Source organism: Ochotona princeps, chromosome 1, assembly GCF_030435755.1.
Source record: "Ochotona princeps isolate mOchPri1 chromosome 1, mOchPri1.hap1, whole genome shotgun sequence".
Classification (NCBI taxonomy): domain Eukaryota; kingdom Metazoa; phylum Chordata; class Mammalia; order Lagomorpha; family Ochotonidae; genus Ochotona; species Ochotona princeps.
This window is the reverse complement of record NC_080832.1, coordinates 33,582,293-33,607,365: the sequence shown is the minus strand read 5'-3', so window position 1 is coordinate 33,607,365 and position 25,073 is coordinate 33,582,293. Positions and strand designations below refer to the sequence as shown.

General features: G+C 39.1%; 1 protein-coding gene across 1 annotated transcript in view; it reads right to left on the bottom strand.

Annotated features, from left to right (window-relative positions):
• Positions 1–23,378, bottom strand: part of TMEM244 (transmembrane protein 244) — a 31,940-nt gene extending 8,562 nt beyond the window's left edge. Inside the window, exons 1-2 of the mRNA XM_004587319.2 lie at positions 23,346–23,378; positions 1,413–1,498 (exon numbers count right to left, since the gene is read on the bottom strand). Coding sequence (XP_004587376.1) covers positions 1,413–1,498; positions 23,346–23,378 — 119 coding nt within the window. The remainder of the gene's footprint in view (positions 1–1,412; positions 1,499–23,345) is intronic.
• Positions 23,379–25,073: the final 1,695 nt, after the last annotated feature.

Sequence of the window (25,073 nt, the reverse complement as noted above, 5' to 3'; positions counted from 1 at the left end):
CATGATTTAGGAAGGTAGCAAGAAGGTGGCCAAAACCAATTCTGGTGAAGTCAGCCTAGCAGGGCTAAGAGATGAGGGAAACGTTGAGAAAACAAAACGCTGCTGTGACTTCCAAAACTGCCTAAAAATGGTCAGGACCACGGCACCGCAAAAAAGCACTTGTGTTACTGAGTGGGTGAACTCACAGCAATTTGAGCCTCAATTTTCACTCACTGCACGTTAGCTTAGGCTCTCATTTTTGAACATAAAGAAGCGTGTAGCGGATATCCACCTGAATTGGAAAACCAGCACTGCCCCTTCTTCTGCCAGTTAATCAACTGCAACACTTTATCCCCACCCTCTCCTTCATTTTTCTTCAAAGATTTATTTTATTTTTATGAAAGGCAGAGTTATACAGGAAGGGGAAAGAGAAGAAGAGTAGGAGGGAGAGAAGGGAGGGGGAAGGGAGGAGGAAGAGACAGAGTGAGAGAGACCTTTCATTTGCTGGTTCACTCCTGAAATGGCCGCATCCCTGAGGCTGGGTCAGACAGAAGCCAGAAGCCAGGAGCTTCTTCCAGGTCTCCTACATGGGAGCAGGGGCCCCAGTACTTGGGCCACCTTCCACTGCTATCCCAGGCTGTCAGCATGGAGGTGGATCGGAAGTAGAACACTTGGGACACGAAATGGTGATGCTGGCTCCCTCCTTCCTTTCTAATGCCTATTTCAAAAACTGTTTGCGGTATACTTTTGTTTTGGTTCTTTTTGTTTTGTTTTTAGTTTGCAAACTATGATTTATTTAGGAAAGACAGAAAGAGGGCTCCTATTTGGGTGACAGCATTGGGCTCCGAGGTAGGAAAGACCTGAGTAAATGGTAGAGATGGTATCTTATGCTCCATTTCAGGGAGGGGTGTTCACATGGGTCACCCCAAAGGCAGAAAGAAAAAAATTGGTGTAAGATTTAACCATTACTTCTAATTCCTTACTTAATTGTGTCATAATGACTTTCTCTCCACAAAAGGCCAAACCTCGGGAATACAGCTTTCTCATGCACACCAGGCACTTAAACCCATATTGACTTAGTGACACCAGTAAATGTCAAAAAATGTTTAAATTGGATGAATATGATCTCTGGGTTTTCTTCCAAATGGGACAATAATTCAATATGATTCTAAGGAGTAATAGTTTCACTTTGTTGCCATGACTGACCTCCAGCCAGGTAAGAACAATCCTGCCTGGCTCTATCCACTTCATTTTACGATTGCTACTTTCATCGTTTCTAAAAATGGAACATTAAGCCAAAAGCTAAAACTTTTCACCATTACAAAAATCACATCCACTGCTCCAGGAAGACATGTAAAATATTAAGTGGAGACTCCTTTTATATTTTATGTCAGCTTTTAAATTCTGTTTGAAGACAGTGTGTTACTACTTACTTGAGTGTCAGGCAGCACAAGCTCAAACACACATAATACACAGTGTAGAACAGGATGACACAAATGAGGAGGTTCTTCAAAACAACCTGTGGAGAGAAGTGATGTGAGCTCCCAGAGCTTGGGCTTTTTCTTGATTCTTGACAACCAGAAGTTTCATAAATCAAAGATGACGAATGACAGCCGGATTGTGTTGGCTAGCCTTTTATTGCCTACAAGATGGGAAGCACTTAAAAGTGCACAATGAATGAGCTGTAGACTGACAAACTGGCATATTTCAAATTAGAGCCAAAGACTAATGCAGCATCTAAATCCATATCATCCGCCTCCATACATGCTAGTATTTGTATTTTAATATGACAAGACGGTTTTAAATTTCAGTTAAAGTAAAAAGATGAGAACAGGCAAGAAATTTCAAAAAGTATGAACAAGAAATCTGTATAATCACATAATAATTCTTTCCAAGAATTTACAAAGCAATTGGATAAAACACAATAGATGACCTGAAATGGACTTTGCCACATCTGATACTTACCAAGGAAACACTGCAAATTAATAAGGACCAGATGGATTATTCAGCAAGTGACATTGTGAAAAATTGTCTGACTTCTAAATAGAAAATCCCATTAGATTCCAGTCTTGCTCCAAACACCACAATAATTTTCAGTTGGATTAAAGGCTTAAATGCCAATGAAGAGGTTTGGAGAAAATGTATGTAGCATATGTCACGGTAAAAGATTTGGAATATACAATACATAAATGCATGTAAAGGAAAAAGGCAAATAAACCAATAGGAAATGCACAAACATATAAATAGGCATTTAAGGTGGAAAAATATTTAAAATACAATAAGCAATACAAAATATTGTGAACTTCAGAATGAATACTTCAAAATGTATTCTTAAAATTTTCAGCATTTCACATGGAAGCTTTCCACTTTAATTATTTATTTTTTGCCTTTCAATCACTTGAAAGTCATTTTTGTTTAGCCAACACTTGGAACACTTAAGAATTACTGACTTTTTCAATGATCAATTCACCAAATTTACTGAATCTTTAATTGATTGGGATACAGAAGCAGCCGTCTCCGCTGGGGGCAAGATAAAAAGTTTGTGAGCGCCAACAAAACACAATCAATTGGCTGAATGAACCAGACTTAAAGATTTACCAAGAGGTACTTCTTTCACCTGTTTAAAATTGCTTACACTGTTAGGTTTCAGAGGGTCATGAGAAAAAAAGACTTTAAAGTTCTAAGAGCTCCAGAATCTTGTCCCACTCTCCATTCCACAGCAGCCTCATTCCTCTTCCTTCTTGCTTATGTCCTACCCCACCCCACCCACTAATCTCTCCTCTCTCAGACCCTTCTTTTCATCCTCCATTTGCCCCTTAGTATCTTGCATTCCTTGCCCTGTAATCTCTTCTTTTATGACCTTCAGTTTCTCTTCCTTCAGTCTTTTGAATCATCCTTCCATGCCCACATTCTCTCCCAAAGACAAGCACGCATGGTGACCGATACTCTGCTTTAAAGGAAGAAGTAAAAGAATGAATAAAATTGAGACTTCATTTCTGAAGCTATTTCTTGTATTTGAAATCTTTCTGAAAATCCCCCATCAGACTTTCCATTAGGTCTTACTGATCATCAGGCCATATACCCAGATATGGAGTAATCACAAACAAAAGAGTAAAAAGGGTTTTCATGATACGTTTAGAATATTGTGACTTTGCTATTTTCCTATGGCTTCAATAAAATTAAAATTGAACTACATGTTTTGTGAGCATTTGGCTCAACTAACTTTCAACCAAATTGTTAAATATTATATACTACCATCATTTTAATAACCTATCACTGTTTTTAAATGTGTGACATGTAAGTGAAATACGTATGTTTTCATTTGGAAGAAAAATCTTTCAAAGAAAAACAGTTCTATTAGCAAGGAAGAATGATAAGAGGTGGGCAACAAACAGTGTCTTATAGTTGAACTAATCGTTCTAGGAAAATAGCTAGAAGTCATCATTTTTTAGACAAGATTATTTAGAAGTCAAGAAAAAAATTGAAAAGTTTACTTGGGTCAAATACTTTCCCACAGATAAACTCGATTAATATCTTCTTATCCAATGATTGTGATGAAAATTTGTTGATGAAAAATTGCTATTCGATACAGAGAAAGCTTGGCTCTTCTTCAGTCTTATAATATTTTTTTTAAGATTTATTCATTTTTTTATTACAGCCAGATATACAGAGAGGAGGAGAGACAGAGAGGAAGATCTTCCATCACTGATTCACTCGCCAGGAGCCTTTTCCTGATCTCCCACGCAGGGTCCCAAGGCTTTTGGCTGTCTTTGTTTTCCCGGGCCACAAGCAGGGAGCTGGATGGGAGGTGGAGCTGCTGGGATTAGAACCGGCGCCCATATGGGATTCCGGGGCTTTCAAGGCAAGGACTTTAGCCGCTAGGCCACGCCGCTGGGCCCAGTCCTATAATTTTTAAAATTGATTTCTGTTATTATGAAAGGCCGAGAGTCAGAGACAGGGCACCTGTCTTTAGCTTCACTCTTGAACTGCCCGAGAGCCCAAGAGAGGAGTACAGCCCAGGTCTTTCACTTCAGTGGCGTGAACCCAAAGACTTGATCCATTGCTGCTTTCTCCCATGGTCTACATCTACAGGAAGCTGGTGTCAGGAGCCACAGCCACATTTCAAACCCAAGTGCTATGATGCAGAAGATGGGCATCTGAACTGCCAAGTTAAACTTCCATTCCCTCAGTTCTATAATTTTTAAAGAAGCCTGTCTTTGGATTTGCTTTGCTCTCTATATTGCATATCAATGTCAATTTTTTGTACTTTTAATACTATCTTCTTGTTGAAATATTTCTAAAGATTACTTTATTTCATTTCCATCAAAATAAGATAAATAACATAGTTCTATGCTAATATATATTTTCAAACAAATATGAGACTTTTTTATGTTAGTATTGAAACTTAAATAACATTTTAATATTCTCTACACTAATTTGCTGTAACATTTTTAGCTTTGTAAACAAAATAATATTGTGCTCCCTACTGGGAAAATTCTCAAATATTAAATCTACATAAAATATTTGGAGCTGTTTTGGAAAAATCAAATCATAATTTATGAGCAAATATATTTATTGACACATGTGCCTTATAGACATCCCATTTCTCCAAAAATATAAAACGCCACTTACAAGTATAGTACCAGAGTACTACATTTTAAAATGATTTTGTGAGAAAAATTTTAAAAGAAAAGCATTGATTTAATATGCATTTTTTACTTACTGACTTATAAATCCATACTTTCAAATAATAATTTTCCTTTAAGCCAACTCACTTTGCTTGAATCAGTTCTCACGTTAATGTATACATGGCCTGTAGCACTGACTTTCTAAAACACCATCAGACCATGACATTTCCCTGCTTGATACCCTCCCGAGGCACCACATTGTCATGAGGATCAGTTCATCTGTTAGTGTTTGATATAAACAGTCCCTGGGCTGAGAGACAATGCAAGTTGAACTAGATGTGGCTGCAACCTTGTGGACCCATTGTGGCTGCTGCTTTCAAGTGTCCAAGTAACAGATTCACTTTGAGAGCATGTTCAAATGCAAAAAGCTGGGTCCCAGGTCCAGAATTTCTAATTCACTAGATCTGAGAGGACCCCGAAATTTTCTTGGAATTTGCATTTCTAACAATTTGTCATAGTATTCCAAATCTACATTTTCTACATCCACACTGCGAGGACTGCTAATCTGCAGGCAAGAACGATGAATAAGCAGACGGCTACAGAGCAGGGAGCGCCGACTGAGCAGTTAACAGAAGTAGGTTGTGTTCCAGGGCAGGCAGGGGTGGAGGGCACAAGGAACATTCCTCTAGGAAACATCCAGCAATAATATTTATCTTAATTTATTGTTTATCAGGCAGCATATGTGCATTTCCTCATTTAATATTTATAAAAATTCTAAATTGCAGGCTCTATTATAATTATTCCTTCTTAAGAAGGAAAATAAGCTTCAGAATAGTTCAACAGAGTTTGACAACAAAAATGAAAAGCTAGGGCTCACATCCTGCTCCGGAGTTTTTTTTTTTTTAATAAAAAAGAATACATTGTTTTAAAGTTATATTTGAGAGAGAGAGAGAGAGAGAGAGAGAGATTGAGATCTCATTCATTGCTGACTCCCAGAATGCCATGCTAACCATGGGCAGGGCAGCAGCTGAGGATGGACCAGGACCAGAGCCAGAGCCAGAAGTCAGGAACTCAGTCCAGGTTTCCCACATGGATGACAGAACCGAATCACTTGAGCCATCACTACTGCCTTCCAGGATCTGTAGCAATTGGAGTCAGGGACAGAGTAGGTCAGGAATCTAATCCAGGCACTCTGATATGGGATGCTGGCATCAAATTAGGCTTCTTAACCACAAGGCAAAACATTAACCCCTACTTGCTCATTCATAACCAAGGGGCTATTCAGGATGAGCGAGGGTGGATACCAGGAGTTGGTTACTGGCTAAAGAGCAAAGAATCCTAAAGGTATGTTTGGTGCTAAGCTGGGGAAGTGAGTCAGAGGGTGTTTGCACCGAGGACAGTTATGAAGGGAATTTTGAGCCATGATGAATTCTTAATGTCTCTGAGGACTGCCGAAAGACTGAAAGATTTAAGGAGCCATCTAGATTGGAGAGATGCTATTAGGTAGGGAAAGCATTTAAGTGAAGTTTTAGTACTCTAGGGTCAATAGGGGAGATAGCAAAGAGGACAGATATGTGTGCTGTAAAGGAAGGGGATTGACAAATTTGGTGTGTTAAAGAAGAGAGGGCCTTTGTTATATTTCCAATCTTCAGACTCATTCAACTAGTCGGACAATTAAGAAGTTCAAGGTCAGTACAAAATAATTTAAATGTTAATCCACGATATAACCCAGTGCTGTCCAATGGATATACAACACAAACCACCTATGTAGCTTCAAACTTTATAATAGCCAGTCATAGAAACCCTTAAAGAGTAAAATTAATTTTAATAACATCCATTTAAGTTTATATAATGAATGCATTATAATTTCAAAATACATTGAGCATTAGAAATCATGAATGAATTTTAATATCGTTCATTCTTACTACGTAATAATAAACCAGACACTCACAACACATCTCAACCCAGGCTAGCTACCTGTGCAGTGCTGTGGGGCCGTGAGTGTTGTGGGTAGCTGTCACCACATTGGACAATGCTGCTCAAGCTGCCTGTGCCTCCAGACCCTCTCTTTCTGTGTTGCAGACAGCTGATAATCTTAACCACATTTCCCATATAGTCTCTTACACACTGAAGGCTTACTACCTGACAGTCACTGCTCCTATACCTTGTTATTCTACCCACCCTTCATGGTACCCCACAACTAATCACTGAAAGATCCTGGGCTTGGTTGGCTGTAATCTACATTTCACAGGTTTGGAAACGAAAGTAAAGAATGGTTCATGTCATGTGGCCAGTCTGTGGCAGATCTCTAGTCCAAATGTGGTGTAGGTGAGTATTCTTCCTCCTGCCCCTGTGTTGCCCTTCCCCTCACCTAGAGGATTGAAATAAACGCATGCTGAATCAGCTACACTAGCTTACCCCTTTCTTTTAGAAGTTTTGAAATTGAAACTTGGACAGAATGAGGAAATGACTCAAGGACATCCTTTATCTAGGGCAGCATTGAGATGAGGGAGGGAAATTGTATTAGTTTGTTAAAAGAAAGGCATTTAATGCTGTCCAAATGACTGAACACATAACATATGCTATATTTATGATTACTGTGCTCCAGGAAAATCCAATATATAAGATTCAGAATAGGTAGCAGTCCAGATATTTAGCTACTGCCAAATTTTTTATTCTTTCGTAAAAAATTTGGATTCTGAACCAACTATACATACTATTAGGACATTTATGAGCCATTTGTCTATTTGACCTTGATTGTATATTTAATGATATCAAAGGCTTATTATTGAGGCCAGCCCTGTGGCATGGCAACCTAAGCCTCTTCCTACAGTTACAGCATTCTTATGGGTGCCAGTTTGAGTTCTGGCAACTCCATTTCTGATCAAGCTCCCTGTCCAGGGAAAGAGGGGTAAGAGGGCCTAAGGGTTTGAGCTCCTGCACCTACATGGGACCTCAGAGGAAACTCCTAGTGCCTGGTTCCTGGCTTCAGATGGGTCCAGCTCTGTGGCTATGTGGGAGGGGTTCAGGGGGAGGATGAACCAGCAGATTGAAGACTCTCTTTCTCTCTCTCTCTCTCTCTTCCTCTCTCCGGCTTCCTCTCTTTCTGTACAAGTGCTTTTCAAATAATATAAATAAATATTTCTAAAAGCCCAAACATCATAATAAATAATATAAAATATATATATGATTAACTCTTATATTTAAGACAAAAGACTTGTTATTCATGTTTAGGTTCTGGCAATGCTATTGTGGTCTTTAAAAATCTTCACCTTTAAAGATAAATAGATCATTTTTATTTTTAAATATATATATATAGGGCCCGGCAGCGTGGCCTAGCGGCTAAAGTCCTCACCTTGAAAGCCCGGGATCCCATATGGGCGCCGGTTCTGATCCCAGCAGCTCCACTTCCCATTCAGCTCCCTGCTTGTGGCCTGGAAAAGCAGTCGAGGACGGCCCAAAGCTTTGGGACCCTGCACCCGCATGGGAGACCCGGAAGAGGTTCCTGGTTCCCGGCATTGGATCGGTGCGCACCGGCCCGTTGTGGCTCACTTGGGGAGTGAATCATCGGATGGAAGATCTTCCTCTCTGTCTCTCCTCCTCTCTGTATATCTGACTTTGTAATAAAAATAAATCTTAAAAAAAAAAAAATATATATATATATATAGAGAGAGATAGACAAAATATATAATGTCTGTGTTAGCTTCAAAATAAAAGGCAAAAAGTATAGGTGAAGCAAAATTGATCATGAGTTATCCATCACCAGATTGGTTGAAAGTTAAATGAAATTCACCATATTGTTTATCCAAACTAATATAGGTCTTCTTTTTCATAATCATTTTTGTCAAAATTGCTCCCAGTAAGTTTAGCTAGTAAACATATTTACATATTTTTTAGGGTTTATTTCTTTTCATTGGAAAGGCAGCTATTCAGAGAGAAAGATCTTCCATTTGCTGGTTCACTCACCAAAAGGCCATAGCGGCTGGAGCTAAGCGGATTCAAGGTCAGAACCCAGGAGCTTCCTCTAGGTCTCCCACACTTGTGCAGGGTCCCAAAGACATGGACTATCATCCACTGCTTTCTCAGGCCACAGGTTGAAAGCTGGAAGGAAGTGGAGCAGCGGTGACATGAACTGACACCCATAGGAGATGCCAGTGCTTGGAGGTGAAGGATGAGCCGCATGAGCCGTTGTCCCAGCCCCTGTATTTACAAACTTTTAAATATGTGTTTATTAATGAAACTGTGATGAATGTCTATTCTGCACAGGCTGGAATTAGAGTTAACCCTGTATGTTCAAGGCATCCAGCTTGCCACTTTATAAGCCTTTTCTGCTTAATTCTTACAACACTGCCAGTTAAGAAGCATAATCTCTATATAGGATATGTAATGGATGCTGTTGTTTTGCTCTTGGTGTCCCCTGGGATCCAGGATATATAATTTCTGGAAGTTCACAAGTACTTTCAACTTGTGTGTGTTGGGGGAAGAGATTCACTGGGCAGTTTCAGGGCCTGGAGGCCAGGTGGCTCTTGGACCGTCCAAAAGCAATGAGGAGGCAGGCAGCTTCGCTCCCAGCAAGGGGAGCTGCACAGCCTGTGGGCTGGGTCAGGAGAGAGTTGGCCTCAGCCAACAGCGCCTCTTCCCTGTGACCACCGGCCTCAGCCACAGTGCAGTCCATGCAGTTTTTCCCTGATGAGTCCACTCTCCTTTGTGCTGTTGACTCTCAACATCGCCCGCTGCCACCTCTTCACCACCTCCCTCTCTTCTCCTCGGCTACGTCCTAAAGTGAGTGGCTAAGCATTCTGCAGTGTCTTTTCAGCCTAACACTGGAACACATTTTGGAAGTTAAGTGGAGAGTTACTGCCAACACTAAAGGGCCTTTTTGTTGTATTCCTGCTGCAGTGTACTTAACTCTCTGGGGGGAAAATATCACCTTCAGCAAAAAAATTGGCCAAACCAAACAAAAACACACTAATATTTTCCTCAATATTACTCTTATAAATTGACTTCAAACATTCTTGGAGAGAGAGAGAGAAAAATAAACAATGAGTTATTTGGGTGCAAAACTTCTTAAAACGTTTGAATTGATTTTCATAATATACATCTCCATACACTTTTTTGAAGACTGCACATATGCATGGATTTTAATTTTTTGCATCAAAGAAACTTTCTGGAGTACCCTCGTACACATAAAAAGGTCATGTCTGGGTTCCGCTGTTCCCTTTGTGTTCATCCTTTCTGGCATGCCAGCGTCACATAGGCACTTTCTAGTCCTGGAATGGCTCAACTCTACTTGTCTATAACTAACTGTTTCAGTCTTAGGAAAGCTAACTCTTGAGTTTCTGTTCTCAGTTGGCACCTTATTTCCTCTAACGTGATTTCATGATTTCTTATTCTATCTTGCATGCTCTCTATCTGTTCTCTCCCTAGCATTGTTGTCCTTAGGACGACTACAGCAATAATTGACTGTAACTGAAGATTTACTACTTTCTAATGCAGGTCACAAATGCATCATAAATAAACATTGAATTAGAAAGGTTCCACTCCTTTTGTTTATCCATAATTGCAAAAATTATTTTGAAAGAGAAATACTTGCACACAGATTGTAATTTGTAAAAATTAAGATATGATAAATGTTTCAAAAGTCACTCTCCTAAAACTACCTGTTACAACTAGTCTTTACATTGTTGGCTCTTTTTAAAAAATATATTTTATTTATTTATTTTTAAAAAATTATTTATTTTATTTCAAAGACATAAGAGACACAAGAGAGAGAGCCTGCTACTCCATTTGCTGATTCACTTTCCAAATGGCTGCAACAGCCAGGGTCAGGTCAAGACAAAGCCAGGAGCCAGGGTTTCTTCAAGTTTTCTAACATGGTTACAAGGGCCCAAAGGCATTGGGTTATCTTCTCTCAGTTTTTTCAGGCCCATTATCAGGGAGTTGGATTGGAAGTAAAGCATCCAGAACTTGAATTGGCTCCCATATTGGTTGCCAACACTGCAAATGGCAACTTGATTTGCTACCTCACAAAGCCGGCCCAATTGTTCCTTCCGGCTCCCTAACCAAAAGGCATCCTGTGAGTTGAAATTAAGGAAGGACTAAATCTCTATGAATGACTCATCTATAAATAGACAGTTCTAGTAGTTTCTAAATTTCAGTATCTTCGTAAGCACTAGGCTGGGCCCTGATTTGAGTGAGAGGATGTGCAGGTGACAACCTTGAAGACCCACAGAATCAGTGTACCTGAAAGAAACCAGCGCCAGGTCCCAGCTGACTCTCCTGCAACTTTCTGTACTGGCATGGCTGAGCAGTCCAAAAGGAAAAGCTCATATTCATCTGCTCTGCAGGAGTTTAGAGCATCTCATCCTATTAATCCCTTGAGTTTCTCTTGTTGCATTCAGTAATGCCACAAAAGAATGTCTTGAACAAAATTTCGTAACTCTCTAAGTTAATTGCTTAAAAGGTATAAAGTATATGATACACCATTTCACATAAGAATAAGCTGGATTGGGCCCAGCAGCATGGCCTAGCGGCTAAAGTCCTCGCCTTGAAAGCCCTGGGATCCCATATGGGCGCCGGTTCTAGTCCCGGAAGCTCCACTTCCCACTCAGCTCCCTGCTTGTGGCCTGGGAAAGCAGTGGAGGACGGCCCAAAGCTTTGCGACCCTGCACCCGCTTGGGAGACCCGGAAGAGGTTCCAGGTTCCCGACATCAGATCGGCGCACACCGGCCCGTTGCGGCTCACTTGGGGAGTGAATCATCGGACGGAAGATCTTCCTCTCTGTCTCTCCTCTTCTGTGTATATCTGGCTGTAATAAAATGAATAAATCTTTAAAAAAAAGAATAAGCTGGATTTCATATCTATATAAATACATATAAATGTGTGTATATTCATATATAAGTACATATATAGATATGTACACATATATATGTATATGTGTGTGTGCAGTACCCTGGCATGGTTCCTGGCACATAGTACTCAATGAGTATAAGTTAAAAGATTCATTGCTGCATTAAAACTGATAGAATTTTTCTAGGAAATCTCTGCTATAATTATTCACAATCCAGGTCACACTGAATATCACACCAAATAAAAAAATATTTGCTAAACAATGACATAGTAATCAATCATCCAAAAAGTATCGAATGTTGACATTTTGCCAAAGCTGTTTCAGATTTCCCGGGTAATATAAATGACGGTGTAAAGTAAGACAAAATCATCCTGCACTACAGCATTAAAGAAAGAGAATAAACCGACTGTTTTATGACTCTCCCCCTTCAAATTAACACTTGGTCTAAGATTACAATAAACTCTATAGATGAAGAGTTAGAAGCTCAGAAATACTAGACTTTTTTTTTTGCAAAGCACGTCATTAAATGAACTGCAGTTTGTTTTTAGTTTGTTGAATGTCAATTAGAAAGTAAATATTCTGGTGTGATTAGTCAGGCTAAGCTACCTCATAGAGGAAAGCTAGCCCAGGTTTTGCTTTCAGTGTTACCATGGTCTATAATTTCCACACTCAATGTCAGTCCGTCCACACAGCATTCAAGGGTTCCCAAGCTGCACTCCCTCCCCTCCTGGGATCTGCATTTTAACAAACCTCTCTGATGATTATTATGCAAAGGTGTATGCAAACTTAGGAACTAGTTCAGTTGGTGAGAGAAGTCTCAGGTTCTCCTGAACCCTCAAGTGGGATTTTTAAGTAGGAATTTGATGGACAGCTTGGAGATCTGGGTTCCTGAGCTAAATGGGAAGGAAACAAATATCCAATTAAAATAAATCAATGTGACAATTATTTCATGAACAATAAAGAAATACACACTAAAACCATGGGCCATTACTGTCCTCCTACCAAGCTAATTGGGATACATTTAAACACTGAATAATTTGTTCTAAAAATGAAATAGAGGGGGTTGGAAACTGATTATTATTAATGGAATTTAGCACAGGCTTGTTAGAAAGCAATATATCAACCCACGTTTCTTAAAGTGTGGTTTTGAACCTAAAACACATATTTGTTCTAGGGACAGATATCTTTCAAAAGTTTACTTATTTATTTGAAAGGCAGAGCGATAAAGGGAGAAGAGGAAAAGGAAGACAGAGAGGAGAGATCATTTGTCTTCATTTGGCTCACTCATCAAATGCCCAAGCAGACAGAAGCCAAGAGCCAGGAACTCCATTTGGTTCTCCCAGGTGAGGGGGCAGCAGCCCAGTGCCTTGAGCCATCACATGGTGTCTCATGGGGCACATACCAGCAGGAAGCTGGAAGTACGAAGGCAGGACTTGTTCCCAGGAACTGACATAGGATGTGTTACAAGAGGCAGCTAGACATGCTGCACCACAATGCCTGCCCCAGAAATAGAAATATTCATCGTGTTGTGCTTATATGTTGACATCATGAGTAATTTCTCTTTTGTTAGATTTTCTAAACATTTTAAAAGATCTATTTTTATTTATTTGAAAGGCAGACTTACAGAGTCAAGGCGTGGTGGAGTGGGGGAGGTGGAAAGAGACAGAGAAACAGAGGTCATTCCACATAGTTCTATATGACCAAAGCCCAGAGCCAAGAGCCAGGAACTTCTGGGCTTCCATGCGGGTACAGAGGCCCAAGCCCGTGGGTCATCCTTCCGTGCTTTCGCGGCTGCCTCAGCAGGGAGCAGGACCGGAAGGGGAGTAGCTGGGGCTGGCAGTGCAGGCAGAACTGTTTTACTTGCTATGCCACACCTCCTTCAGATTTTACAAAATTTTTAATAAAAGAAAAGGATCTCAACTTTAGCAATTAAAGCGTCTCTAATTTTGGCAATAGTTTAGCATATTGCGGCATTGTTGAGCCACTACAATAATCTTCCATACTAGGAATATTCTTCCAGTCTCTTTCTCTTTGATTCTTCTTGCAACTTTTCTGTCAGGCAAAAGATTCTTTTGTGCAAATACACAAGAAATGAGAATCTGATTAGATACGTGTGTCACATTCTTCTGGGTGGCATCATGTTGGATGGGTCTCTGTCAACAGTTGCTGACAGACAGCTGGCTAGATTGTGGGGGACTCCATTCTGCTCAGTGTACACTGATACAAATAGATGGATATCATATCCAGGAGTTCATCTCATACGCAGCACAGTGGCCTGTGGAAAAGAAACCACACACAAACTGCTCAGGTAGGGGAATGCACCCAGAAAACACAGAAAGAATCCGGGCAACTAGCAGGCTGTGTTGCTGTTAAGCTATTAGTGAGGCAAACAGCAGGAAAAGTTCAGACATAGGTGTAATTATAACTAATATGACCACACTGTTTATGAGAATCAAAGTAAGTCCGGGAGGAGAGTCAAGTTACTTTTCTAATTTCCAACTACTTGTTAGCAGTTTTCAGTCAATTCAGGACACTGTAATTCCCTTTTATCCTATGAAGTTAAAAAAAAAAAAAAAGTCTGAACTGGGTCCAACCCAGTGGCCTAGTGGCTAAAGTTCTAGCCTTGAACGAGCCAGGATCCTATATGGGCGCTGATTCTAATCCCAGCAGCCCTGCTTCCCCTCCACCTCCCTGTTTGTGGCCTGGGGTGGCAGTCAAGGATGGCCCAAAGCCTTGGGACCCTGCACCCCTGTCAAGACCTGGAGGAAGTTCCTGGTTCCTGGCTTCGGATCGGCACAGCACCAGCCATTGTGGTTACTTGGGGAGTGAATCATCTGATGGAAGATCTTCCTCACTGTCTCTCCTCTCCTCTCTCTATATATCTGACTTGACAATAAAAATAAATCTTAAAAAAAACACTTCGGAACTAATTAGGTAGGTGGGCATTCAGAGCAGTTTGTAAAGTACTACTGGAGATATTTGCATTCCATACTGGAGTGTCTGGGTTTGAATCTTAGCTCTGCTTCTGATTCTACTTCCTGCTAATGTGTACTCTGGGAGGCATCACGTGCTATTGGAAAGGCAGATAAGATTTACAGAGAAGGACAGAGAGAAAGATCCCCCATCCACTGGTTAGCTTCCAAAATGGACGCAATGGCTGGAGCTGAGCTGATCCAAAGCCAGGAGCCAGCAGCTTCTTCTGGGTCTCGCATTTGGGTTTCAGGTCCCAACACTTTGGGACATTTTTTACTGCTTTCCCAGGCCACAAGCAGGGAGCTGGAACAGCCTGGACGTGAACCTGTGTCTGTATGGCATCCCAGCGCTTACAAGGTGAGGATTTAGCTATGGTAGGCTCTTCTGTTTGGTTCTAGACTGCCTCCTCCTGTATCTGGGAAGTGAATGAACACTTGCCATGAATGAGGACTTCAGGATGCAAGTTTCTGTGGATGCATCCATGGATGAGAGGCGAATGAATGTGAAGGCCTGAGACACTACTGTTTGTGATCTTCATACATGCTGTAATCTCAGGGTATATATATTTATTTAGACATTCTTCAGAAATTAAAAAAAAATCTCCAATAATAATTAACTTTATCTTACTATCATTTTTATTTCACAAACTTTAAACTTTTCAAACCGTTTTATTCTTTCATAAGAAGTTTGTTCTTATGGCACAAACATATCATAAACTATACAAATGGACTTTTTTCTACTTAATTTCTTTCAGTTTTGGCATTGTGGCATAATGAATAAAGGTGCAGCCTGCAATGCCAGCATTCCAGAGTGGAGCCCGTTCAAGTCTTGGCTGATCCACTTCCAATCCAGATCCTTGCCAATTTGCCTGGCAAGGCAGCAGAGGATGGCCCAAGGACTTGTACCCGTGCACTCAGACAGGAGACCCAGGAGAACCTCATGGATCCTGAATTCAGCCTTGCCAAGCCAGGTCATTTCAGGTATTTCGGCAGTGTATCTGTGGATGGAAGAGCTCTCCCTTTGTCTCTCTTCTTTCTCTATAAAAATATAAGTCTTTAAACTTTGCTCTTTTCACTTTAATTTTTGTGTGTGTTGAAACTATGATACAAATTCACACATTAGCCTTGTTTTGCACAGGGTGAGGATCCTTAGGCACTATCACCGCCCTCCACCTGCACGTCTTAGAGTATCTTCAAGGACAGTAGTCTACAGATAGCTAGCATCTCTGATGACCAGTGTCTTCTCCTGGACACCTGCTGAAGGACCTGCCTCAGCATGCTTGTTACAGTTAAGTTACATTTAACTTAATCTAAATTTAACATAGCATAATGCAATGAAATCACCATTATAAAATTTGCTGGTCTATTACACACTTAAACATCACTATGCAGCACATAACTGTTGGTGTGGATTGCAAGGTGAATTAATAAATGAGAATCAATCAAGTTACATAAGTATAATAAACATTTACATATAATTTTAAATATATAATTATATAACATAAATCACATGTAATTTATATAAAACAATTATTCATATAAATAATTTATAATACACAACCTTATATTATAGTTAATTATATTGATAATTATATTATTGATTATGCATATGACATTGTATTTGTTTATGAATTATAAAAGCGTAGCATTAATAATTATATAATAAAATTGAATTAATAAGTGATATTTAATTAAGTTATTAAGTATGATACATACATAATTACATAATTACATAACTACATGTGTATAAATAATATATTATGTGATAATAATGAATTAATAATTGCTTATTAATTCAGTTCTAAAAGTAGTCAAAGATAAAAGCATAAACACATCTAACTTTGAACTAATGGCTATTGTAAATAACTTAGAAAACAAAAAAGTAAAATAAAATAATGAAGGCTGTTCATAATTGCACTACTCAGTATCAGCATCATTATTTATGCAATTGTAAATTAAACTGATATTCAATAACTTTCAGGTTCTTCTGATCAACACCTGTAGCTCACAGAGATAAATAGTGGCGTCGGGTCTCTGTTCATTATTCTCATTCAGTAGCATCCACTGGTTTTCCTCACAAGTGGCTGCAATGGTTGATCTTAGGTCAGAGCAAAAGAAGCAGTAATATTATCCATGTCTCCCACTGGGGAGGCAGGAAGTCATCTGCTTGACCCATCATCCCTCCATCCCAGTACTAGCAAGAAGCTGGTGTCAGGAGCCAGAGTTGGGTGTGGAATGTGGGTACTCTGATATGGCTGCAATCTCCTAACCTGCAACTTGAATGCTAGGACACTCACCACTGTTATTCGTCGTTAGATGCTGAAATCACAGATATATTCCTTCCAACTGCACTGTATCTCACACATTTCTCATGAGAGAAAAAGATAAGGCTCTTTGGTTGTTGTATTTTGCCACAACAGCAAATCCTATTTAAATTGTGCCATGTGCACAAACACTTATGGGCAAAGAAAAACAAAATACTTATAAAATTTGTTCTTGGGAAAAAAGAGAGGTCTCCCTCTCTGTCTTGCAGCACTGTGCCAGCTACCTGGAGTTTGTTAGGTGTGCTCCTAAGCAGTCACACGCACACCCAGAAGTCAGTGTCAGCCTTCTTGGCCAGGATGGCTCACAAATTTCTTCACAAAGTGCAGGCACAGCACAAGAACAGAAAACTGTAGTTCTTGGGTGCTTTTCTGATTATGTGTAGGTTACTGAGTTTTGCAGCTTCTTATATTTCATTCATGTAAGTGTGGTGAAGATTTCTTAGTTTTACATATTTGCACTGTTTCCGTTGCTCATTAACAATGTCTATGGTGTAGTTTTCAAAAACAATATTGGAAATGCCTAGAAACCTTTTCAATTGAGGCTACCTTATAGCAGTATTTCAGAAGGCTAGCCAACAGTCACTGGACGGTAGATTAATAATAATTCACACTATATTTTATTAAAAGATTTTGTCTCACCCACAAATGTATTTTTATATTAATATTCATTTTCTCCCTTTCAATGGCTAAAAAAAAAGAGAAATTTTCAGTGTAAAGATGAATGGGTATAATATATAAAGGTAGTTTGAAATTACAATACCTTTATTTCTTAGTGGTAGAAAGTAAAGATAAAACTTAAAAAAGCACTCAAGAAGTATCTTTCAAAATTTCATTATACCAAGGATATTCTATTATACAGCCACAAAGCTTTTTTCATACACAAGACAATTTTTATGGCTCTAAAGTATGATTTGTATTGTGTCCGTGTTCAAATCTTTCCAATGTCTTAGAATCTAATCAAATACTCATAGATTACATTTTGTTGTCACTTATTTTCAATGTTATACTGATGGTGTAATCATGAGATAGCTTGAGAAAAACTCTACAGAGGTAATCTCATGTATTTCATTGCATCTTCTGGCTGTTTGAAATTATGAATGATGGTCAGTTTAATCATTTGGCAAAGGTGATGTGTGCCAGATTTCTACTTTCATTCTATTGATCAGCAATCAAAGTTAATCTGTAGGATAAGTTTTAAGACTATAAGAATATCCTATTCCCCAAAACTTACTACCTAGTGTTTTAACATCCATTGATATTTCTTGTCAACATAAATTATTTACATTGATATTCTAAATTGATAATTTGATTATTCCAATCTTCCTCTAGATTTTAGAAGGGAATCTTACATAAACATTTTTATACTTGAGTATGTTTATTAATTTATATATATTCATTTATTTTGGTAACCCATAGTCTTTTTACTTTCTGCATATTATAATCCATTAACGCCAAATCTCTTAGAGTTTGGGAGAGAATGTTCCCATGTGATAGCTTACTCCCTGAATGCCAGCATCAGCTAGGTTTGGGCAGAATCAAAGCTGAAAGCTGAGAATTGAATCCAGGTCTCTCACATGGGTGACAAAGATGTAAGTGCTTGAACCATCAACTGCTGCCTTCCACAGTACACATTAGCAGGAAGCCAGAACTAGTACTGGTGCTGAGACTCAAATTCAGGGACTTCAATATTGGATACTGGTGGTTTAACTGGTACGTCAACTGCAAGCCCAAACACCCAACCCAATATCTTGGCTTTTGTTGATGTCAAAATTATGACATTCCTGACACGTTTGCGTACTTGTGGCATACTGTTTGTGTTCTTTCCACACATCCTATTTTTCTCTTCTTTCTTGCTCTGTTTCACATCCTGACAATAGGTGAGAAGCTATACTTTTCTTTATTGAATTTTCATATACCTTTTGTTTGTGAGTTTTCTATTCTCTTAATTGATCTCTGAAGTTCTCTCTATTCATGGATCAATATCACAGTGTTCTAATAAAAAATTTTGTATTATATGTAGAGATGGCATTTGGTAAAGAGTAGAGCTCATGTTACCTGTTCTACCACCAAAAAAAAAAAAAAAAAAAAAAAAAAGGGACAAAACTAGAGAGCAGAGGCACAAGGAAACTTAATGAAGATGAGGAATACATCTATTCCATTGATTACAGCGATGCCCAAAATTATCGAATGAGTAGGTTTTTGTGATTAATTACATTTCAATAAAAATGCGCAAAATATTTGGTGTGGTTAAGTATCCCTTATTCCCATCTGTTTTCAAAGCTATGTTGGGCTTGGCAGCGTGGCCTAGTGGCTAAGGTCCTTGCCTTGATCCCATATGGCCGCTGGTTCTAATCCCGGCCGCTCCACTTCCTCTCTATCCCTCCTCCTCTCAGTATATCTGACTTTGTAATAAAAATAAAATAAGTCTTAAAAAAAAGAAAGCTGTGTTAGTTTTTATTTTCCCATAATAAACTTCAAAATCTGCTTAGCATCTCCCATATATTATCTTTGCTATTTTTATTGGTCTTTTACTAAAACTATGCTGTTAAGATGAGAACAACTGATGGCTTTAAAATATTCACTCATACTATGCAAAGACAAAAAAACCCTCCAAATTCAATCTATTTTTGTATCTTCAAGGAATACTTAAATATTTCTTCAAATAGATTTTGTATACTTCTTGTTAAGTTTATTCAATAAATTTTCTTTTGCTACAAACACAAATGAACTAATTTTGTGTTATGTCATCAAAGTAGCTATTGTTTGCATATCTAAAGACTTCTGATTTTTCTATTTCAATTGTCTACTAGCTTATTGAATTTTGTTATTTGTGTTAATGTTTTCATTGATTCTCTTGTATTTTTCAAACATGTTATGAGATATTATGTGTAAAAAGAGACAATTTCAGACCTTTCATTCCAATGCTTATAGCTCTTTTGTTTATAATAATCTGATGAACCAACTAGTACCTCCAAAATATTTAGAAATAATAGTGAAATCAGTGGATACCCTTGCCTTTTTCTTGGCCTTTCTCAGAAAACTGCTGGAATTCTGCATGAAGTAATCTATTGTGCCAGCTTTAGGACTACTCAGTGTATGTGTGTGTGTGTTTATATATTTTTATATTTTGACTCTAATGAGTAAATCAGATACCTGTGTTGCAGCACAGTGGTTAAACTGCCATTTGTGATCCAGGCATCCTACGTCAGCCCATTTGATTCATGGCTGCTCCACTTCCAATTCAACTCCCACTCCCTGAAAGCGTACCTGGGAAGCGACAGAACATGGCCCAAGTGCTGGTACCCCTGCCACTTGGGAGATCCTGACGGAGCTCCAGGCTCCTGGCTTTGGTCGGATGCAACCTGAACAAGTGTGGCCATTTGGGAGAGGACCTGAGGATGGAGGTCTCTGTCTCCCTCTCCGTCGCTCCCTCTCTGTACCTCTGCCTTTCAAACAAATTAATAAGCTGAAAAAGAAGAGGTAATCACCAGCTCCTATTTTATGTAACATCTGAATAAGGAATGGTTATAAAACTTTGTCACATGCTTCTATTTTCCCCTGATATTTTAGGAGATGTTTTAGCACCTATGCGATTTATATGATTTCCTAGTAATAAAAGTTAGAAATGCATAGATTATATTATTAGATTGTCAAATACATAAGCACTATTTCATTTCTGGAATAAATATCTTTTGATCATTCAATGATTTATTTTGTTTACTGACAGACTATTTCTGTTTTTACATCTATATTCAGTGAAACTGATTTTTATTATACATTTTATTCTATTTTATAATACTTAAGTAATAATCCAACTCTAGTTTCATAAAAATGGCCTCTGCTTTTCTTTGTTTGCTATATTTAGAAACAATTTAAATTGTATTGGGATATTGAATCAATCAAAATGTTTATACATGAATGAATGAATAAAAAATATGTGTATTTATAATATGTACAATAAAATATTATTCAGCCATAAAAAGAATGATATCCTGTTACTTGCTGCAAAAGGAATAGAGCAAAAGGAAGGGCCTGGAGCGGTGGCGTAATGGCTAAAATCCTCGCCTTGCACCCGGTGGGGTCCCATATGGGCACCAGTTCTAATCCCAGTGGCACTACTTCACATTCAGCTTTCTGCTTGTGGCCTGGGGAAGCAGTTGAGGATGGCTCAAAGCCTTGGGACCCTGTACCCACACGGGAGACCCAGAGAGGCTCCTGGCTCCTGCCTTTGGATTGGCTCTGCTCTGGATATTGCGGTCACTTGTGGAGTGAATCATCAGACAGAAGATCTTCCTCTCTGTCTCTCCTCCTCTCTGTATATCTGACTTTGCAATAAAAAGAAAATAAATCCTGGGGCCCAGCAGCATGGCCTAGCGGCTAAAATCCTCACCTTGAATGCCCGGGATCCCATATGGGCGCCGGTTCTAGTCCCGGCTGCTCCACTTCCCATCCAGCTCCCTGCTTGTGGCCTGGGAAAGCAGTCGAGGACGGCCCAATGCTTTGGGACACTGCACCCGTGTGGGAGACCCGGAAGAGGTTCCTTGTTCCTGGCTTCGGATCGGCGCGCGTCGGCCCGTTGCAGCTCACTTGGGGAGTGAATCATCGGATGGAAGATCTTCCTTTCTGTCTCTCGTCCTCTCTGTATATCTGACTTTGTAATAAAAATAAATAAATCTTTTAAAAAATCCTTTTTAAAAAGAACAAAAGGATATCATGTTAAGTAAAATAAGACACAAATAGTGAATATTTTCTCTCATAAATAAAAGCCAAAATTTTTTCAAAATAGCGTAGAATACAAGAGTACTTTTAAAAATCAGAGGAGGGTCTGGCAAGGTAGCCTAGTGGTTAAAGTCTTTGCCTTGCAATGGTTCATATCCCGGCTGCTCCACTTTCTTTTTAGTTCCTTGAACAATTCCTATGCTCTCTTACAGGACTATAGCACATACAGACTTCGGATAATAGCTCCCCTTCAAAGTGACAGTAGGAATGAAAAGTTCCAGTTAAGCTGATAGACTCCAAGGAAAGACAGGAACGTGTTCTACCCCTGAGATTTTTAAGCCCAACATTTGTGTGACAAAGCTAACTTTACAATAGTTAAATGTAATCACTAAATACATATTCTACTGGTATAGAATAATGTATTCCGATTAACCAGGCTTTGTATTTTGAACAACTTAATGGTCTACATACCTGGGCTTTGCTCCCAGCTCTTGGCTGTTTCTTCAGACAGCAAATTAGTTAAAGGCCTTTGGTCATGACTCTGTGCCTTGAGTCAGCTTTTCTCACATTTAGCCTGGAGCGGTGCGTGCACTCAATAAATGTGTGTTGTGTATTCAAATTTTCTTCGGGCGAAGGACATTTTGCTATTGCTATTAATGGAAGTGCATGACAGTCATTTTTGCCTTGCTAACACTGACAGTGAGTGAGGACTTGAGAAAGGCTAGCTTGTGACTTATCACGGGATTGTGCGAATTTAATTTTCAACAACTCACCTGTTTTGAAAACATCCTTTATTGGGCTAATGTTCTAAGTCTGATCTACACAGATTCTCTGTGTCTAAAATTGTAAAGAATTGCAGCAACAATCCTGAGGTCTGCACTTTAAAGGCTGTGTGTGTGTATGTGTACTCAGACTAAATATAGAGTCCCAATTCTTTGTGTAAGCTACTTAAGACAACGGATATTGTCTTTTAATTTTCATCTCTCCAGCAAAATTATCATTGCTAGCTCAATTCCAAAATGACATATAAACAAGGAACAGTTTGAAATCCTCTTGAAAAGGAGTTTAAGAAATATTTAGCCTGAATTAATGTATTCTGTCCTAGAAAATTCTTCGCTATGAACATACTCAACATTTCTTACTGATCATATATGTGGTGATGACAGTGAACAGAAATAGCTTAAGGAAATATGCATATTTACAAAAGTGTATTTACAAAAGTGAATGTAGCACTAATTTGTTATCATAATTCAATTTTTAAGCAAAAACTCTGATTTTGCAGAGTGTCATTCCCTGAAGTCTGGGTCTTTACAGACCCAAAGCATATGTGAATTTACACAGCTGTTTTGAGGCTTTTCATGTATTTCCTTGTTTCAAGTTCTTCGATTTTTTTAAGGGATATTTTTACACTGAAATAAAACACATTTATTAACCCCAGCTTTAGGGTTGGGAGGAAGAAAGTAACAAACCTACAGCTGGAAATGTTCCAAGATTTTGCCTTTAAAATCTTGCACATTCTTTAGAAACTACAAAAATAAAAGCCATCCCTTTGGAAAAAAGTGAGGACAAACGTTCATGATTTTAGAAAATGATAGCAGAAGTGCAGGTGTTTATACCAGAGAGCTTGCTTCTGAATAAAATGGGGCCTCTGAAACAGCCACTGTTCTAAGTGTTTTAGGATTCATTCTTGGGCATGAGCACCTCTGGAGTGACACCATTATGGCATGATACAAGCAATACAGTGGCATTTTTTCCTGAATGGTCCCTAGCTCAAAGGGAAACAAGCTGTTTACTGACAAAAATCACTCAGAGAACATATTCACCTAAACGCGTGCTAAGCAGCAATGAAAGACAATGCAGAATTTCTCTTTACCTTGCTCGGAGCAACTCTGACCTGCAGCGCCATATACACGTCCTATGTGACGAAGATGCTGAAAGCCACATCCTTATATCGACGACATCTGGGAGGAGAGGCAGTTGTCGCAGTGAGCTTTCCCATTACTGCTGGAGACTAAGTGTGAGTCGCAGTAGTGCAGGATGATTGGATTACACAGAATGAGACAGAAGCCATCTGTGAGCCAAGCCTAAGCTGCTGAGTGCCAAAATGAACATCCTTATTAGACAACTAAGTTCTCATCCCATTTGTACTTTGGTCACATTTGAAAGAGGAGTTGATTGTTTTTAGACGGTGTTGCAGATAGGAGAAGATTTGGAATTCTCCCTGGCTTGTGACTAATTACTGTCTCTTGCTTAAACTGGAAGCACGGATTTTCAGCTAGGAGTCTTGCTGTCTCCAGTCCCGCTGAAGCAGAGTCTGTTCTCTGTTTCATTCACAAGGGCCAGAGGATTCAAGAAAAAGAAACCATTAGTCCCTTTCACAACAAGGTAAGCAAATGTTAAAGATACGACTTTCTCTTAGGAAACAAAAGGTCTCCATTCTCTGAAATAATGGCCCTCATACAGCCAGTGAAAAACATTGGAAGAACTGCCAGGATGCAATGGTGGACCTCTGTCTCTCTACAATCCTTCATTTATCAGAGTTCATTGGCTATCTGCCTGGTACCCACTTTAGATCAGACTTTACCCATGTTTTGAGATTCTCTTGCCCATTACTGGACTTTGCGTACTTCCATTAATGACGCATTCTGTAATACATCTCAGATGTGAAAGCAGGGTTTGATAAAGGTGAAACAAGTATCTTTAATAAGCCCAGATCATTTTCTTCTTGATATGTTATCAATTTTAATATGCAAAATGCATATTCATAAAACTATGAATGTGCCTTGATTGATTTACACAATTTCTTCAAGATGTGTTTGCCTTGTTTTCTGCTTGTATTTCAATGTTTACAGAGAAAGGATATTTTGCCTACAAGTAACTTTAACAGTTCCCAGTGTCTGCTTCAAATTTTGGCAGCAGGAGGACCCCATAAATGATGACTATTCAAACCCCATGCCTGGCTCTGTTAGAAACAATGGCAGGCCAGCTTTCCTCCCAAAAGAGAACAAGGAGAACTTCCTGAGAGACTCCCTGCAGGACACTGCCTGATTGCCACAGTCCCAACACACATGGACTATTTTGTCTACTGTTACAGTTCCATCCTAATTACTCATTGAAATAGTAAGCACCTCAGGAAAGTGGCATTAAACAAAGGGAGCTAACCTTTATCTGATTCCAGTAACTCAACTGGATGAAATACACTAAAATAGTCATTTTTATATGATGAAACTGGAAAAATCAGGAGGTCAATAGAGTATATGTGTGGAGATGGCATGTGTGTTTTTACAACTACAATAAAAAGCATATTTTGTTAACTGCTACAATATTGTCAATGTGGAGCACAGTGGACACACACACACACACACACACACACACACCCCTTAACAGCTCCAATTCTTTCTTCCAAGCTTGACAACAGGTTTATGAAATTAATATGTTAGGCATATTAGTGTCACCAATATTATGCATGAGTCATGTCTACATTAAACTGTCCTAATTTGCATCTGTTTCCAACCCCATGGTGCTTGCCAATGTGCCTACCCTCAGAGCATGCTGAGCCGTGTGTTCCCTTCCTCTTTTCTGGTTAGAAAAGCCTCAACCC